Source organism: Thermothelomyces heterothallicus, assembly GCF_042370625.1.
Source record: "Thermothelomyces heterothallicus CBS 202.75 unplaced genomic scaffold P884_scaffold_1, whole genome shotgun sequence".
In the NCBI taxonomy this organism is placed as follows: domain Eukaryota; kingdom Fungi; phylum Ascomycota; class Sordariomycetes; order Sordariales; family Chaetomiaceae; genus Thermothelomyces; species Thermothelomyces heterothallicus.
In genome coordinates, this window is record NW_027192562.1 from 218,217 (window position 1) to 234,928 (window position 16,712).

At 57.0% G+C, this 16,712-nt stretch overlaps 7 protein-coding genes and 1 non-coding gene across 8 annotated transcripts; 4 read left to right on the top strand and 4 right to left on the bottom strand.

Moving 5' to 3' along the window:
- Positions 1-499: 499 nt before the first annotated feature.
- Positions 500-2,079, bottom strand: P884DRAFT_190117 (delta(14)-sterol reductase like protein; the record flags this gene model as incomplete). Its single annotated transcript, XM_069437492.1, has 3 exons — positions 500-1,590; positions 1,654-1,958; positions 2,018-2,079. The coding sequence occupies 3 exons, from the start codon at positions 2,077-2,079 to the stop codon at positions 500-502; spliced, it is 1,458 nt and encodes a 485-aa protein (XP_069301364.1).
- Positions 2,080-2,992: 913 nt separating this feature from the next.
- On the top strand, positions 2,993-4,983 carry P884DRAFT_325932 (mannose-6-phosphate receptor binding domain-containing protein). The gene is made up of 3 exons (XM_069445458.1): positions 2,993-3,784; positions 3,853-4,459; positions 4,525-4,983. The coding sequence occupies exons 1-3, from the start codon at positions 3,408-3,410 to the stop codon at positions 4,675-4,677; spliced, it is 1,137 nt and encodes a 378-aa protein (XP_069301365.1). The 5' UTR covers positions 2,993-3,407; the 3' UTR covers positions 4,678-4,983.
- A 266-nt stretch (positions 4,984-5,249) lies between these two features.
- On the top strand, positions 5,250-6,558 carry P884DRAFT_288443 (uncharacterized protein). The gene has a single exon (XM_069443951.1). It carries the CDS (start codon positions 5,443-5,445, stop codon positions 6,394-6,396), a length of 954 nt encoding a protein of 317 aa, XP_069301366.1. The 5' UTR covers positions 5,250-5,442; the 3' UTR covers positions 6,397-6,558.
- A 273-nt stretch (positions 6,559-6,831) lies between these two features.
- On the bottom strand, positions 6,832-6,932 carry P884DRAFT_t19. Its single transcript has one exon. It is a non-coding gene; the product is annotated as a tRNA-Pro (tRNA).
- A 540-nt stretch (positions 6,933-7,472) lies between these two features.
- On the bottom strand, positions 7,473-8,912 carry P884DRAFT_213884 (glycoside hydrolase family 61 protein). Its single transcript, XM_069439216.1, has 3 exons — positions 8,618-8,912; positions 7,764-8,438; positions 7,473-7,672 (listed from the first exon to the last, which is right to left on the bottom strand). Exons 1-3 carry the CDS (start codon positions 8,858-8,860, stop codon positions 7,619-7,621), a joined length of 972 nt encoding a protein of 323 aa, XP_069301367.1. The 5' UTR covers positions 8,861-8,912; the 3' UTR covers positions 7,473-7,618.
- Positions 8,913-10,857: 1,945 nt separating this feature from the next.
- Positions 10,858-12,609, bottom strand: P884DRAFT_295529 (uncharacterized protein; the record flags this gene model as incomplete). The annotated part of the gene is made up of 1 exon (XM_069444336.1): positions 10,858-12,609. The coding sequence occupies one exon, from the start codon at positions 12,607-12,609 to the stop codon at positions 10,858-10,860; it is 1,752 nt and encodes a 583-aa protein (XP_069301368.1).
- A 1,297-nt stretch (positions 12,610-13,906) lies between these two features.
- Positions 13,907-15,365, top strand: P884DRAFT_265664 (uncharacterized protein; the record flags this gene model as incomplete). The annotated part of the gene is made up of 5 exons (XM_069441963.1): positions 13,907-13,958; positions 14,142-14,283; positions 14,327-14,401; positions 14,863-15,117; positions 15,308-15,365. 5 exons carry the CDS (start codon positions 13,907-13,909, stop codon positions 15,363-15,365), a joined length of 582 nt encoding a protein of 193 aa, XP_069301369.1.
- A 353-nt stretch (positions 15,366-15,718) lies between these two features.
- On the top strand, positions 15,719-16,137 carry P884DRAFT_265665 (uncharacterized protein; the record flags this gene model as incomplete). The annotated part of the gene is made up of 2 exons (XM_069441964.1): positions 15,719-16,060; positions 16,135-16,137. The coding sequence occupies 2 exons, from the start codon at positions 15,719-15,721 to the stop codon at positions 16,135-16,137; spliced, it is 345 nt and encodes a 114-aa protein (XP_069301370.1).
- Positions 16,138-16,712: the final 575 nt, after the last annotated feature.

The following is a 16,712-nucleotide window of genomic DNA, read 5'->3' on the forward strand; positions in this document are numbered from 1 at the left end:
AGTTCAAGCCTGAAGAGGCATGTACAGATCACTAAGTTACACCGCCTTTCCTCATACAAAGATTCAGAAATTCTGCCACATGGCTGGGCATGACTTCTCTCTTATCGCTGGGGCTATGTCACCTCGTAGAATCACCTTGGGAGTTAAATGGCAAAATCAAATCATGGCATTGACCCTGCGCACCCGCCATTGCGAAGATAGTCCACTCAACAGTAGACTTTTTTAAGCCCTCTACCCTTTGGCATCATATAGGGCGACAAACCGACATCCCAAAGTCCGGAGACGGAATCTACAGTGATTGCATTACATACATTATCGACACCCACTGGCTCGCGGGTTCAGAAAGAAATGCCCCAGTAGCGCGCCTATGCATCTCTTTCTCTCTATGGCACCACTCAACCACGCCTTTACCTGCAACCGATAACCTCCGCAACCCCATCCCACCGCATTCGACTTCCTGATCCAACCGCTAATGGAAGGAGCCCATTTGGCCCCTCCGTCAGTAAATGTAGGGCACGATCCTCCACCTCACAATCTTCTTGTACTTTTCCCAGTCCTCGCCATACTTTAGTGAGCACTTCTCGTCGTCGCGCCTATCGCGATGGATCAGCAGCACGGCAAAGTAGAGCACATAAAAGTAGGTGAAGATGATGCCCCAGCCCTTCGCCTCGCCGGGGACCACCTCGCGCCCATCCAGCATCCTAATGGCACCCTCGGCCGCGCTACCGGCCGACAGGATCGTGTAACCCGCCAGGCCGGTGGGGAGGCTGTACGGCCAGGCCTGGAGCCAGTCGCCAAAGTAGTTGATGTGGCGGGCGATGCCCCACCAGCCAGAGATGAGCAGGCGGGTCCCGGCCTTGGTCTCGATGTACTTGAGGTGGGCGACACTGGGGTCGTTGGGGTTTCTGCGGAACGCGTTCTTCTGGCTGTTGGAGAGGCGGAAGATGGCGAAGCCGATAAGGAGGAGCACGCCGACGCCGGCAAGTCCGAGAGCGCCCAGGGTCTGCGGGTGCACCGACAGGTAGCGAGTCTGCTGGGAGTAGATGAAGGGCACCCAGACCAGATCGCCGAACGAGAGCATAAAGCCGAAGCCGTCGGTGGTAATGTCCATGGTGGTCAATATGGCAGTCTCCATGAACTGGCCGTCGAGCACGTAGAACGCCTGCACGACCGTTATGAAGACGATGCTGTCGGTGACGAAGCCGAAGGTGCGGTACTGCTTGGCCGTGAAGGCACAGTTGAGCAGGATCCAGCCCGTCAGCCCCGGGCGGACCTCCATGAACTCCTTGATGTCGATCTCGCCAATTAGGGGAAGGGTGATGCGCGGGTTGAGCTCGCGGCCGATGAACCAGTCATAGAGCATGTTGCCCGTCACCCCGCCCGCTGCGAGCTCGCGAAACTCGGGATTGCCGGGCTTGACGCCGAAGCTCCGGATATAGACAAAGGTCGCAAGGGCATAGGCTATGATGATGTTGGTGGTCAAGATCTGAAGGTAATTGTCGGCGATGAACGTCCACAGCGGAAACTCGGCGCCCTGGGCGATGGTGCCAGCGGCACAGATGACCAGGATGAACATGGTTGAGGAGAAGGCTGGCTCAAGTTAGTGACCCCTGTTTCTCTGGAGACGCCGGGTGCCCGAGTCGCTTCACTGACCATTGAACTTGTACTTGAGCCGCCCACCGTTCGCCAGCTTAGTCCCTTCCATCTCGGTTCCCGGTAGGATTCTGTACAGCAGGGCGCTGAGGAGGTAATAGGCCAGCGTCCAGCCAGTGGCCTCCCAGCTCACCAGCCCACGGACCCCATTCTCAGGCCAGCCCACCTCCTTCTTCAGTGTTTCCAAGTCGAGCGATTTGGGGTGGAGCAGTGAGGGCGCGGGACATCCCGAAATATCATTGCAGGCGAATGAAAAAGCGTAGATCAAAACGGGCAGCCCGAAGCTGATGGCCGCAACACCTGGACTGAGGAGAGGCGGTGTTAGAGAGCGCAGACCATACACCGAGAGAGAGGCAGCACTTACGGGCCAAAGAATTGGTATCCATGCGTCTTGGACACGGCCTGCTGCTTCGATTTGGCTGCCATGCTTGCTGCTTCGAGGGCGCCTTCCGATTGCCTTACCACTCGCGACCAGCAACTTTCGAGGTTTGCGCGCGTCCTCCTTAAAACAAATACCGGTCAACCACGGCGGAGCAGAGGCGATGTGTCGGCGGTCTCCAGCTTGTTGTCAAAGTGCCCTTGCATCCAACGCAGGTCCAATCGGGAGCTTGCGTTCCGGATCGGCTGAGCGAATTGAGAGCTTGCTGCCGAGACTTTTCAAAAACAACATCCCTGCCGGGACGCCGCGATCCGAATGAGCTGACCTCCAATTGACACCAGGGATGACGGCGATTTTAGCGGGTCGTGCGTCGGCTCTTGGCACCTTCCACGAGTTCCCCGCAACACTCAAGGTAACTTTGGGGCACGACCGTGCTCACTACTTGGGCCCAATACAACAACGAAAATGATTGCGATGTGTACATAAGTGAAACGAGCAAGGATTTGCGTTCAGTTTCTAAGCACGCACAATACTTCTTTCAGCAAGGCGACGACCGTGTCGACAACAACAGAGCCCAGATGAAATACTGATTCCCGGCAAAGATGGCCATTCCACCTCGCGTGTCTGTGGGCCTGCTACGGTCCGTAGTTAGCTTGTGTGTCACAGTTAACGCGTATGCACGTTCTTGGGCGCTGGATTCCCTTTCGATAGGTATCAGTCCCGTCATCGCAGGCGCCGTGTCCTGCCTGCTAGAGGCCAGGGAGCGGCGACAGAGTGCTAGTAGTCATGGTGTTCGCACACACAGGTATGCAACCCATTTGTTGTAGCGAAGCATTCGAATTTTCAAATTCATCGAGCGGTTGCCATGGATACCCGTACATACACTAACCATATTGCTGAGCCATACAGGTAGGGAAGTGGGGCGTTGAAACGCTAGAACGTGAAACGGGGCGAAAAGTACACTACGTCCGTACTGTACCTGGCTTTGCGTGCTTGCCCCTGTAACCCATCCACTACTTGCCAAGACAGCAACCTATCGAAAAGCCGCGGCCCGCCCCCAACCCAAGGACACGCAGCGCTAACAAGAACACCCATTGCAAAAGCCACATCAGGGGTCTTTCGAAGATCCATCTTCAACAACTTTTTTCTCCTTGCCTGGGGGGGAACCGCTCGCACATGAAGTCGGACGTCGCATTGGTCGGCCAACCGTACGCACTCCCCGCCCAGAGCGAGAGTCTTGCATGAACGGACCTGCGCACCCCCACCCCCCAATCGCTCAGCGCGACAGCGCGCACCTGCTCCTTGCCAATCCCACTACGGTGTTGAAGGCACCTTCGCGGTTCCCGCTGGCCTGCATCCCGACGCCAACCGAACCATGCATTCCCGGCGGTTTCTGCGGCGGGCTTTTCTCGCTCTCGCCGTACTCGCCGGGGTGTCCTTTGCCGAAGAAGCGACAAAGACGTCTACCGAAACCACTCCGGTCCACACACCATGCGTCGCGACCTCCGTCAACGGCGCCTTCTTCGACCTGCGCCCGGACATAGCGGTTGCTGTCGCTGAGGGGGAGAAGCCGCCAAGGGGTACACCAACCGAAGACTACGTAGCCAGGGGCTGGGACTACGGGTACAACTTTACGCTCAACATCTGCGAGCCTGTCGTGAAGAAGGTGGAGGACGTCGTTGGCGTGGACAAAGCGCTGTGGCCAAACATCAGCGCGTACTACGAAGCCGACGGGAAAATTTACTCGCTAGGGTATGGACCGCTCGTTGTTTTTGTTACGTTTCGACACGGCATAGGTGCTGACCTTCTCTCTCTGGCAGGCAACAATCAGGAGAGCTTATCCCGCGCGGGCGGAAGCTCGTTCTCCAGTACACAGGCGGTTCGCCATGTGGCCCTTCCGAGAAGAGCGCAGACAAGCGATCCAAGGTTCATGGAGGGGCGAGATCCGAGCGCTTCAATTTTGACGACGAGGACGAGGACTACGATGAGAAAGACGATGACAAGAAAGATAAGAAGAAAGAGGGAGGGGAAGAGAGAGGGGGTGGTAGGGATGATGAAGACGATGATGACAGGGAGAAAGACAATGGAAAAGGAGGGACGGATCAGAGACAGCTCCGCAAATCCGCGAGCATCTCGTTTCTTTGCGATCACGACCCTGACACACCCACGGCCTTCTCCTTCGCCATGGCGGATCCGTATGAGTGCGCTTACTTCTTCGAGGTACGGTCACAGCACGCCTGCGCGGCCGCCGAGCCCCACAAGCCGGGCAGCGTCGGTCCAGGGAGCGTCTTCGCCATCATCTTCTTCATCACGGTCATGGTATACGTGGTGGGCGGCGTCTTCTACCAGCGCACGGTGGCGCATGCGCGGGGTTGGAGGCAGCTGCCGAACTACAGCATGTGGGCGGGTATCTGGAGCTTCATCAAGGTACGACGGCTGCTTCGGAGGATGTAAGGGGCTGCCTCGCTGACCTCCCTCGTCCGCTGCTTTAGGATTTGTTGATCATCCTGACAGCGTCATGCGCCCGGCTCGTCCCGAGGCGGAGAGGTTATCACACACTGTCGGGCTCTCCCAACGGGAGGCACCGGAACCGTGATGACGAGAATCGGCTGATTGACCAGCTTGACGAAGAGTGGGATGACTGATGATGCCCCCGTGCGCCTCCATGTTGTTTCTTTTACTTGTATAGGTCTGTGCTTTCTTCCGTTCCAGCTTTTCTCTCTATACAAGTTTTCTTGGGCTTGCCAGGGCCCTGCTCTGTTTTAGGATTGGGTGGAGAATAACTACCGGTATGACCTGAGGTTTTGTGTGGTGTGCATTGTTCTTTCCTTTTCGACTACCTTTGACTACGGAAATCCGTCGAAAGGAAAGTCGAGGGCGTCGATGGCGGGCGACTGGTCGGGGTCATAGAGCTTAGTCTTGGCTAGAACTATCCATACATCTCTTTCCCCAGTTTTCCCCTGTTCCCATTGCGTGGTCGTTCCTCCTTGCATAATCCGTACACCTCCACCCTACGCAAGACAGGGGACAGGTTTCTGTGTTGCTACACGAGCACGTAGTTCCATCGTTCTGGAACCGCACTCCCATATCGTTGCGGAAGCGAAAGGCTGAAACCCTGACCACGTAATACCAGAGCCACGCAAGAAAGGATCTACCCTCCACTCGGCCTCTGAATATCCGCCTTAAACTTCGCCGTCAGCCCCGCTTCGCTGCAGGTTGCCAGCGCCCGACCGCGCACCTAAATTGAACTTCTGACTTACACTAACCGTGCACACTACATACACAATCGTGCATATCTTTACCTGGCCCCAACGGCGCACGGCCTTATCGGTCAGCCCACCATCAACCCCGCAGCATTCCCGACACTACAGTCCTCCGTACTACCGTACATTCAATCCAACTTCATCATCATGGGTCGCTGGTCCTATCTCGACAGTGACGAGGAGCGCCTGCCCGAGGGCATGGTACGGGTAGGCTACGATGCCGACACCCAAGTGTACACGTACCGCGACAGCGACGGCAGTTACTGGGAGGGCGCCCCTGGGGCGCGGTACGGCAAGCTGCATCGCGTGCGGTCGTCGACCCCGCCGCTGCCCAGCGTGCACATCGCCAACGATATCCGGGGCGAAGAGCAGCCCTACATCCTGCACGACTTTTACGGTTCCGACACGGACGAATCCAGCGGCGAGGGCGACCCCGCGTTCAGCCACGGCAATAACGGGAAAGCGGGCACCTCCCCCCGATCCCCAAACAAAGCCGTTCTCCACGGGGCCGATCGACCCCACCACCCGACTCCCGGCAAAGGCAGCAAGACCCTGCCCCGCCTCTTCACCGCCACGGACCGAAACCCGGACCCGGACCCGGACCCGGACCCGGACCTGGACACGGACACGGACAAGCTGAGCACCGCCACCACCATCCGGGCCTCGGTCTCCAGTGCACCGTCCGTCACGTCGGAGGCCACCACCACCACCGCGACTAACGACGCCAGCACCAACGCCAGGACGGGCTCGGGCCTCAGACGCACCGGCACGCTCTCCCGCCTCGTCCGCTTCCTGTCGCCGTCTTCCCCGTCCCCATCGGACCCGGGCGGGCGCCTCGGGCTCTCGCGGCGGGCTACCGTCCACGGCGGGACGGGGGGGGAGAAAAGGAAGGAGGGGCCATCTCCGTCTCGCTCCTGTTCATTTTCTTCTCGTCGCCCTTGGGCCGCTGCGACTAGTGGTCGTAGCGGGGGTGATGCGGCAGGAAATGCCCGGTGGCCTGGCTCCGGCCCAGGCCCCGGCCCCGGCGCCGGAGCGGGGTGGGGACCAGGGGGGCAGCGCAAGAAGTGCGCGACGACGTTTGAGGAGATTTTGGGGGAATAATTGATTTCCAGTTTCCAGGTGGCTCGGAGGTTGCAAGGGCTCCTAAAGGGAGCGGTGAAGGGAGAAAGCAGGCTAATTCACCAGGTGCGGTGGTGTTGGGGAGTTTGTTTCCTTTTTGCAGTCCGGCCGGCGCCTCAGTGGCAATGAATGCATGTTGTTTCTGTATGAGGAGGGGACGGACAAAGACAAAGTGGGACGGCCATCGAAAACAACAGCAGATTGCAAGAAGTAGATCCGAAAATGCTCAATGAGTTCCTGGCCTAAGTGTGACGCTTCACAGCAAATGATCCCTGTTTCGATTCCACTTGCCTCGCTGCTGGATGTGACTTTAACTGAATGACTCGCCTGTCAGAAATTAAAAGGAGAGTATTGCAGTAAGAAAACGAAAAGAAAATGAAAGCGAAAAAGAGCTTGCTGACAAGGGCAAAAGATAAGGGGCTCAATCGGGGATCGAACCCGAGACCTCGCACATGATTTGTATTCAAATCAAGGGTGATCAACCCGAAGCGCGAATCATACCACTAGACCATTGAGCCAACCAGTTGCTAGTTGGGTTACGTTTTTGGTATTATGAGAACAGAGAGTTGCTAGGCTCCCGGAAAATCGTTCAACATCCAAAACCAACTACAACCACGAATTAGAGACTGATAAGAGTGCAACGATTTGCTTGATATTGACTCCAATGCAGTCGGGCAATGGTCACGGTATTTTCAGATTGATTGTTATCTGGCTATTATCAGGGTTTTGTAATCACCTCGGCAGCGCATCTCTTCTTCGTTCATCAGAGGCAGGTACAGCGATAACTAATGATCGAAGCCAACTCGATTCAGTTCTGACAGGGTTGTGTTTCTGGATTCATTACGGAGTATTTATTGATTATTTGGGCCTGAAGGGTCCACAAGAGCTAACCTACGCAGGGATACCAGCTCGCTTTGAACTCGAGGTAATAAAGGACGGTAACTAATACAGTTTCACTAACATTAGGCCGCGATCGCACATCGCACACCGAGAACAAGGTCAAGCCGGAGACCAGAGTGTGGCCGCTCGTGTGATGATGAAACTCATGATGAATCATTCGACGAAATGTATTCACAGTTGGCAAAAGTTGAAACTATGTACAAGAATGCTTGGAGTGTCGAGGGTCCTAAGCAAGCCCTCGACAAGGCGTCGTTATAATAAGAGGCCGCCGGTCAGGGACCGAGGAGGTGCCCTGCCTAGGACCTTAGACGCACTGCGAGTAGTAGGGCGGCGAGACGGCGCTGCAGGTAGAGCCGGACTAAAGCAAAAAGTCAGCAGCCGGAAAGTAATTAATTAGGTAACCAAATAAGGTAGGGAAGGAAAAAAAAAAACGGGGTTGAAAAACGTACCGCGCAGTTGGTGCAGCCGGTGTAGCCCTCGCCGCCGCACTGCTGGTACTTCTGGACGGTGCAGCCGCCGCCGCCGCCGGGGGCGGAGGTGGCGGTGGAACCGGGCGACTGGGAGACGGTGGCGGTGGGGCCGGAGCCGACGGCGCAGGTGGACTCGCAGCCGGTGCAGGCGCTGCCGGCCTTCTTGGTGGAGCCGCCGGAGTAGACGGCCGGGCCGGGCACGGTGTAGCCGGACAGCGGGGCGTGGATGTTGACGAGGATGCCCGGGTCGGTGGCCTTGTAGGCGCCCGGGAAGGAGACGGTGGGCGGGCTGGCGCTGCCGGAGCCCGTCACGGTGAGCTGGTAGCACGTCATGTAGAACTGGGCGCCGCCGGCGCTGCCCGCCGTGTGCAGCGCGAGGGCCTCGGCCCGGAGCAGGTAGTCGCCCGAGGGCAGGTCGGCGGGGATCTTGACGTTCATCTTCCCGCAGCACGAGTTCAGGTCCTTGGTGCCCCAGTAGTCGTCGTCGCCCGACCCGCCGGACGGGTTCTTGGCCCAGCCGTCCTCGAACACCTTGAACCAGCCCGACGACCCGTCCGCCGACGCCGCGTCCGACACCTTGGACATGTACACCATGACGGGGCCGTAGTGCGCCCCGCCGATCGCCTCGCTGCTGCACGACCGGTCACCGGGTTGCTGATATCAAAGGAGGGGTGGGGGGGAGGAGCCCCAGTTAGTCTGACGGTTTCCACTTTCTTTTTCATTTTTCTTTTTCTTTTCCATTTCTTTTTCTTTTCCATTTCTTTTTCTTTTTCTTTCCCTTCGCCTTCCCCTTCTGCCTCTGCTTCCTTTCCCCTTTCATTCATCCAACGTACCTGATGCATCTCGACCGTAACGGTCGAGCCGGCCTTGACCGGGCACTTGCCCCGAGCGGGCGACGGGTTGGCGTTGCAGCGGATCGCGTTGGAGGTCACGTCGGTGACCGGGGAGTTGGACGCGGGCAGACGGGCACACTGCGCGCCGTAGTCGACGCCGTCGACCCAGAGGGCCTGGAAGGTCGCGTGAGCGGCGGCGTTGCCGGCCAGGGCGGCCAGAGTGGTGAGGGCGAAGGACTTCATGGTTGCGACACGGAACCTGACCGAGTGAAGACTTGTCGAGGATTTTTTTTTTGGGGGGGGGGGGGGAAGAGTCCTGAAGGCTCAGAGGAGTTGAGTGGTTCCTGTCACAGGCCGCGGCGCAGATACATAATATATAGCTAGGTATGGTATCCGTCCGCCCCATCCAGCATGTCCTTCTTTACTCCCTCTCCCCCAGCAGGGCGCTGGGCTGCAAGGCAACCTGGATGAACGTTCCCACGGATACCAAGGCCGGCGCCAACTCGGGCTTCCCCATCCGCACCGCAGCCCACCCCAGGCCGGGCAAAGCTTCACTGCAGTGAGCTGTGACGACTCCGCCAGTCCTCCAATTTCCATTCTGTTCTCGAGTCCCACCGCCGATGCACGCTCGGCGCTCCTCGGCGGCAGCCCCGTCAACAGAAGAATCGGGCGCGCCACGCGACTCCCCAACTCCCCACATGGATACCACCCAAAGGGGGATCTGGGGTGCGTCAGGCCTTCCGAAAACAGGGTGCGGCGGCAGGAGCCATTGGTGGGTTTGGAGGCCGGCTAATATGCTGGATAAACTAGTGCGGCAATGCGGAATGGCTCTGCCGTGCGCCGTGATCCCAAAAACCGGGCTGTCGGCGGATGACGTCCCGTCCCAATTCTGGCTTTGGTTCGCAACCGCTCGGCTCTGCGCAGGGGTTGGGGGGTTGGAAACGATCAGTTCCGTTCCGAATCCCAAATACCGGAATGCCAAGTCTCGCAACGGTCGAAGATCGCGCGAGCTTGATGAGATGCGCTCACGATAAAAAAGGAGATCGACTCTGGTGCGGGAGATCAAACGCCCACAGCGCCCGGTAAAAAAAAAAAAAAAGAAAAAAAAAGAAAAAGAAAAAGAAAAAACGGGGTTTACCGTCCTTTCACCACACCACCATCTCCTGAACCAAGGTAATTACGTGTGGGATGCTATTTTGGTATCGTGGGCTTGGCTCGCCGCGTCCGATTTCCCCGTCGATCTTTGCTCAACCAGGCAGGGAGAGGAGACGGAATCAGAACTCGTGTGTTCCGGTGCCACGGGGCCGCCTCGCGCAGAGTGGTGGCGCCGACAGAACAGAATCAAGAAGTCATGCCGGGCGAGATGCAGCCGGACCGCCAGAGTGCTACCCCGGACTTTGAACGGGGCTCACGAGCTGACCACACTCTGCTTGAGGACGTGGCACTCTGCTCCACGTGTGTAATTTAGTCGAGCGTGTAGAGCCACTGGCTTCGAGCATGAAGACCAAGGACCAGATGGGTGTGCGCCAGAGCCGTCTTGTTCCAGAGTCCAGTCTTCGTGGGTCGCTTGAAAGGGTATCGGCCCTGGATACCGACTGACGAGAGTGGATGGATGTTGGGGCCAGCCGAGAACTCGTTTGCTGAAGGAGGCCCAGCGCTCAAAGAACGAGTAAATACCTTCGGTGACGTGTCGAGCAGGATACCCTCCTTGCTGATTTTGGAACCCAACCGGGGTCGGTCACTAATTTAATTATTGTCAAGCGGCTTGCTCCTCTTGAAAGATCGACTCGCAGAGTGAACGCGTCACTGTGCAATAGCATGCCATTGCATACATAGACCGATTCTTAGCGAAGATAGTCCGAGGTTGGACGACACCGGGGCCGGAGTTATAATTAATAAAGGTTTTGACTCCTGACCTGAGGAGAGCACACAGAGAATATTAATTACGGAGTGTAGTTAGAGAGCACACACACACACACACACACTAGATTTTGTAGATGGGCAGTCTGCAACTTTCGCATTCCTTCCTGCATCAATACAATCCATTAATTAAAAGATCTAATTAATAGTAGTAATCCTATTTCCAAATCACCTCGCCAATATCGAAAAAGAGCTAGTTTTAAAGCAAACCCGTCTTTCTCCTCCTGATTAACTCTTGAACTCCGCCATCAACAACCCTGACAGATAATCAATTGCCTCGCCTGTCTTGTAATAATTAATGAAAAAAAAAAAAAACACCATCAACCCCTCTTCACCCAGTATCCGCCCACCCCCCTGATCCGATCCCTCTCCTCCCCCACCGACCTCATCCGCACCCCGATGCGGTGCATCTGCCCGGGTATCTTCTGCGCCCGGGAGGCCCGCTCCCTCGCGCGCTCCGCCACCCCCCTCTCGGCCTCCTGCCTCTCCAGCTCGGCCCGCACGGCGCCCGACTCGGGGCCCCAGTTCTCGCGGCCCAGGCTCGCGAGCGTGAGGCACACGTCCCGCGCGTGCGCGTCCATCCTGGCGTTCCTGGGCAGGGCCGAAGCGGCCGGCGAAGGGGAGTAGGGCCGGAGCAGGCCCAAGACCGTGACGGAGAGGGACCTGCCGACGAGGTTGGCGGCGGCCGGAGAGGGTGGCGTCGTTGTCGTGGTGGGAGGGGGGGGGAAGTGGAGGAGGTGGACTGCCACGTAAGGCTTGGGGGTGACGGACGGGGCCGCGTAGGGGGAGTGCGGGGCGATAGTGATGATCGCTTGGTGCCACCGAGGAGGGTAGCACTCGGGGTACCATGGGGCGTCGTCGTTGGTCCCTGAGCGGGTGGCGGGTCGGTTCTGCTTTGCGGGGAGGAGCCGGGCCCAACCGAAATAGTTGCCGCGGAGGCGGTACTTGATCTCGTCGGGGACGCCGGAGAGGTTAGCGGTGGGGATGCCGAGCTCGGCCTGGCTGCGGCCGGTGCCGGCGACCACCTTGCCCTGGAACTGGAGTGGGAAGGGCGCTTCCGGACCCGAGTCGGGCCCGACGGGCTGGATGGCGTTGGGGTCTGCCTGGAGTGACCGGGCGACGTGGGCCTGGTGCGCCGCTAAGAAGGCTCGGTCACGCTCTGCCTCCTGCTCGGCGGCCCGCTCGCTCACTTCGTCGTACGCAAGCCCGCCAACCGTCTCGGCGACGAATCCTGGTCGGACCGTGTTGATGACGCCCTGAACCGGTTCAAGGACCGGGGCGGCGTACTTGTTCACGGTTGAGGCGGCGACCATGGACGCCACGTAGACGCCCATCTCTAGGGGTAGGGTGCTGAGGGAAGCGCCCCGGAAGACGCTCGAGTCGGTCGACGCGCTGGCGACGCGGAAGATGGGGCTGACGCACAGCGTCTTGCATTTGTTGGACGAGCCCTCGGTGGCGTCGTCGGGCCTGCCCCTGCCAGTGCAGAGGAGGATGCGGAAGTATCCGTCATCTGACGACTCGGGGACCCGGATGACGTGAGTCTCTCTCGGTACGTGAGCTTTCTTGGGCCCCTTGTCCTTGAGCAACTTCTTTGCAGCCTTTCCGATGTCCCTCTGCCAGGCACGTTCAGTGTGGGCGGCGACCTGGTGTGGCTCGACCTGCGTCGAGGGGGTGACGTGCAGCCAGCTGTCGGTAGCGTTGAAAAACGCCTTGATCTTCATACCACAGTCCCCAGAGAAGCCGCGCTGCTGCAGCCAGAGGGTGCGGTCTGCCGGGAGCGGATGATCGGGAGAGCTGAAAATGGTGATTTCCACCGAGGTGCTGGGTCCGCGGTACAAGATGAGGGGCGGTGAGTGACGGAGGATGGTGTAATGCTTCGTCGATTCGGTTGGGTGGGGGATCAATCCGCCGGCGAAGTGGCGTGCCTCGGCGAGGGCGGTCTGCACGAAAGACTTCTTGCCATCGCTGGCGCCGGGCCCGAAAGTCGCGGCCGGAGTGGCCGGTGCGGCATTGAACGGACTTGGGGGGGACGAGGTACGCGAGTCGCCCGCCAGCGCAGAGAGCTCTGGCATGCTCTTTTGCGACCGGAGACCATGGCCGGGAGGAATCTGCAAGATCGGTGGCTCCGCGCCGCGAGAGGCCGGCCTTTGCAATGGCTGCACGTCGGGACGGAGCCCGGGACGTGCTGGAAGCGGCGGCGGCTTCTCCTCAGAGCCCCAACAAGAAGCGGCAGGTTGCGGGGCCGGAACTGCATCGGTTGGCTTTCGCCGAATCTGAAACGGGCCCGGTCCCTCCATCATCCTCGGTCCGTCGTCCTTCGTTCGCGCGATCCCAATGCGATCACATGTGTGTCCGGTGGCTCCAGGCGAAATAGCGAGTAGCCTGGATTAAGTTTGTTTGATGGATTGATGAAAATCTCCATCAACTGCCCTTTCTGGTCCTTTCCATGCTTTCTGAGGGTTGTGGGACCGTCGGCAGTAATTAGTGGGCTGGCATCCATGCGCACCTGAGTGCTTGGCTCTTTGAGCAACTAACGCAGCACCCCCCTACTAACGTGCTACTAACCCGGAACAATGGGCAATGAAACCAAGTACGCGCGCCATGGCGTTCTCGGCACGTTACTGCAGTGGCAGGATTCATTCGGTCTTGAATATTCTGCATAACCTCAAGAAGATAGTTTGAAACAGCCAGTCGATCGCTGAAAAATCTTGAGTGCTATGAGGTGCCATGCCTTTTTTAAGATTGGTTTCTATTCTGTTGTCGACCAGGCCACAACTTCCACTATCAGCCTCGGTACGGATTACAGAGCAAGGTACTCCGTACCTTACGTAAGTATTATCATGATACCAGAGTCTACCAACATTCAAACTCGCCCTGAGACACGCCAACGGGGAGAGAACAATGGACCTGCGATGTCACAATTATTGATTAATTATACAACACAGCCACCGATTTCGTAGTAGGTCGGATCCGCTCATCTCGCAGTTGAAGCTGTGTAGACAGTCCGCCAACCTGCGAACAGGCGATTATCTTTCCGAGACCACTCCTATTTCGGTAACAAATCGATATATCACCACGACCCGGCCCCTCCCCCTTCTTTAAGACCACGGGTTGAGAGCTTCTGAAATGGTTGTATAGTGACGCTAGCCATGAGTCCTGACAATGACTGGGATAGCGAAGTTGACGCTAATGTAATTAATAATATCCTGAGAACGCGGCGGCTTGATAATAGTTTGGCCGGTGATTTCTTTGCTGATGGAGAGTGTCATTGGTATAGAAAGCCTAGGGTATAAAAGAACAAGAAATGCCTGTATCTAAGCGGTTCTATCCAAGCGGCCATCCATCGAATAGACCAAACATTCCATCACCATGGAATCAACCCAGACCTTAGACATAGTCATCGTCGGAGCAGGCCTCTCAGGTAAGTTCTTGTCCGACTCTACGCGGGCGTCATTGCCGACGATAAGGTGCCAACCCCTCAAACAACAGGCATCTGCGCCCTGATCCGTGTACGGAAAAGCATGCCAACCGCCATGGTTTCCGTGTTCGAAAAGACAGATGCTGTGGAAGGCACCTGGGCTAAGAACACATACCAAAGGCTGAGCTGTGACATACAGCGAGGCTGTGGTCTCTCGTGTCGACTGCTCTAGTCACATCCGCCTGAGACAAGAGTGCGCCGCTGCAGAGTGGCTGGAGGATGATTTCCTTTGGCGCGTCCACTTCGTTGAGCGGGACTCCGGCAAACGGTACGTCGTGTTTGCGCGCTATCCAACATACGTCGATCTGGAGCTTAGTGCAGGTCATTAAGAGCCCGCATTGGATTGCACCTAAGGGGAACGGTTCAGTTCCCGCATGGCAGAAATGGTGGGTCCGGTTCCCTGTTTTCCGGTTCTTTTGAAGAGACTCAATGCAGAGGGGTAATTAACTATGGCAGGCTCTTTCGTTCATTTCCGGCCTCCAACAGAATATGGAGGTACTGGCTAGCTCTACTTTGGAACGAAATGGCCAGTTTTGGACCATGGCTACCTCAGCATTCTTCACGATCCCAAAGTCAGATTGCCGCGGTCAGATGCCTTGGCTGTTGTCGGTCCACATGAGCTTCAGGCCGGAGATGCTGATTCCTTTCCCGCCGACGTCATAATCCTAGCCCAATGGCTTCAGAGCCCAAGAGACTCTGGCCCCCATGACAATCAAGGGCTTGGGCGGGGCAGAGCTTCCTACGATCTGGCACCAGGGAGAGAGCTTCCCATCGGCTTATATGGGGTGTGTAGACATCCAACCTTGACTTCGCTAGATGATTACACAGGCTTCTTATGACTTGGCAGTGTCTGCTTTCCGGATTTCCCGAACCTTTTCTTCCTCACCGGATCCAACACTCTCCCTTCTAGCCATTCGGCGCTCGTGAACATCGAGTGCTCGGCCGAGTATATCCTGCGAGTGATTGGCCGCCTCGACAATCAGAATGCTTCCAAAACGGAACGAGTCAAGATTCAAGTCACGCCCCGCGCGGGTGCGTCCTTCAACAATTGGATCCAGAAGAAATTGCGCGGCATCGTCTACACACCACGCGTGCGGAGCTGGTATGTGGACGGCCGCTCGGGAAGGAATACACTCAGCTGGCCTGCGACGCAATTGGCTTTTTGGTGGTCCAGATGTGCAAGAGCACTGCGGTGGAGCGATTTCGAGGTAAGGAAGATCTAGCAATTTGAGTCGGGGGTAATTATGTTTTTTTTTTTTTTTTGCCAACAAAAATTTGTCAACAAGAAAAAGCAAGAAAGCAAACCGGGAAGACTTATCACTATTGTCCACCATCATCGCCCTGTCCTAGCAATTCGTTGTCCTTTTTCTCAGAAAGGGTTTTCTCACACAGTCCTATCTAAGGAACCTCGGGACCGAGTTCGCAGTCGTTTCTCCGTACTTAGGTAGGTCCATCCGTCTCTCGGTGCGGGGGTCCCTGCAGATCGTACGATTGGTTGGCCAGGCAACAATGCGAACCCAGCGCCCCTTTGTCTTGGCGTACAGTGCCCTCAATGAACGAACAGTCGTGCTCAATTCCCGATCTCCCCCAGGAACCAAAACTCACCCGAGACTTGCTTCTCGCAGCGAGAAAGAACCGACCATATCCGCTCGTTGGAAACCAACCATTCTTTTCCAATCCAACCACACTCGTTTCAAAAAAAAATGGATTTTTCCATGGAGATTGGCAATCCGCGCAAGAGATGCCGCGACGAACCGGAGCTGCAGATTTTGAATGGCTATCCCGTCGCGAAGAAGGCGCGCCAATCGGACACGGACGCGTCAACCCGCGATTCCACCCCGGGCCTCAGCGAATCCACTCCTTCAACACCCGCCTCCATTGACGTGGACATGGATGCTACCCCCCAACAGCACCAGATTCACGCCACAGCCCCCAGGCCCCAGCCTCGGTCGGGGGGCACCATCATCTCGGGCTGGAACCAGTGCCGCCGGGAGCAGTACCTGAGACAAGGCTATCCCTTGGCCTGGATGCAGAGTTCTGCACAGGTATGCATCCACGTGCACGGTCAGATCAATCGAACAGTGTCTTATAAGACCCAATGCTGACTTGCGGTAATTAGTGAGTTCGATGAGAACGACGCGCGCCGTTTCACCGCCGTATTTGAAGAGAGTCCTTGCCGGAGAGGGCCACGAGGCTCCACAACTGGAGGAATTGAGGGGTGATTTTGCCATGACGTGTAACATTGAAAGTGTATTCTACTGAGCGCAAGGGATGAGGGGATTGTCAGCACATCACATCTCCACCGGGAGGTATGGGCAGGAGAATTCGAGCCTTTGCCGAGGAGTACCTGTAAACCCAGCTACGGAAGAGCTACCGGAGATCACAGTACGGTCGAATTGAAACACAGCGAACGGCTTTCTACGGCTGATATTAATGGAACTGAGCCCGATGCGGCCCTGACTATAGGTCGGTCGTTCCTTGTTTGGGTGTTGACGCGTGCACACACGAGAGTTTGTGGACTTCTCGTGGGTTAACTCATCATCAATGACTCTGAACTGATACACCACTTGACATGTTTATCATGCATATCTTTGTGTACGAACTAGCTTAAAAATGAGGCTTATGGCGCAGCAAGACCATCGACGTTAATTAGCTGGTGTCTGTTCCTGAGTTGTACAAGTTGCACAAGTTGCCACC

Bases quoted from the DNA above. Each gene is read 5' to 3' on its own strand.
- P884DRAFT_288443 (XM_069443951.1), top strand. From the start codon at position 5,443: ATGGGTCGCTGGTCCTATCTCGACAGTGACGAGGAGCGCCTGCCCGAG.
- P884DRAFT_325932 (XM_069445458.1), top strand. From the start codon at position 3,408: ATGCATTCCCGGCGGTTTCTGCGGCGGGCTTTTCTCGCTCTCGCCGTA. The intron at 3,785-3,852 runs GTATGGACCGCT...TCTCTCTGGCAG, and splicing joins GGGAAAATTTACTCGCTAGG to GCAACAATCAGGAGAGCTTA. The intron at 4,460-4,524 runs GTACGACGGCTG...CCGCTGCTTTAG, and splicing joins GTATCTGGAGCTTCATCAAG to GATTTGTTGATCATCCTGAC.
- P884DRAFT_213884 (XM_069439216.1), bottom strand. From the start codon at position 8,860: ATGAAGTCCTTCGCCCTCACCACTCTGGCCGCCCTGGCCGGCAACGCC. The intron at 8,439-8,617 runs GTACGTTGGATG...CTTTGATATCAG, and splicing joins TTACGGTCGAGATGCATCAG to CAACCCGGTGACCGGTCGTG. The intron at 7,673-7,763 runs GTACGTTTTTCA...TTTTTGCTTTAG, and splicing joins CCGGCTGCACCAACTGCGCG to TCCGGCTCTACCTGCAGCGC.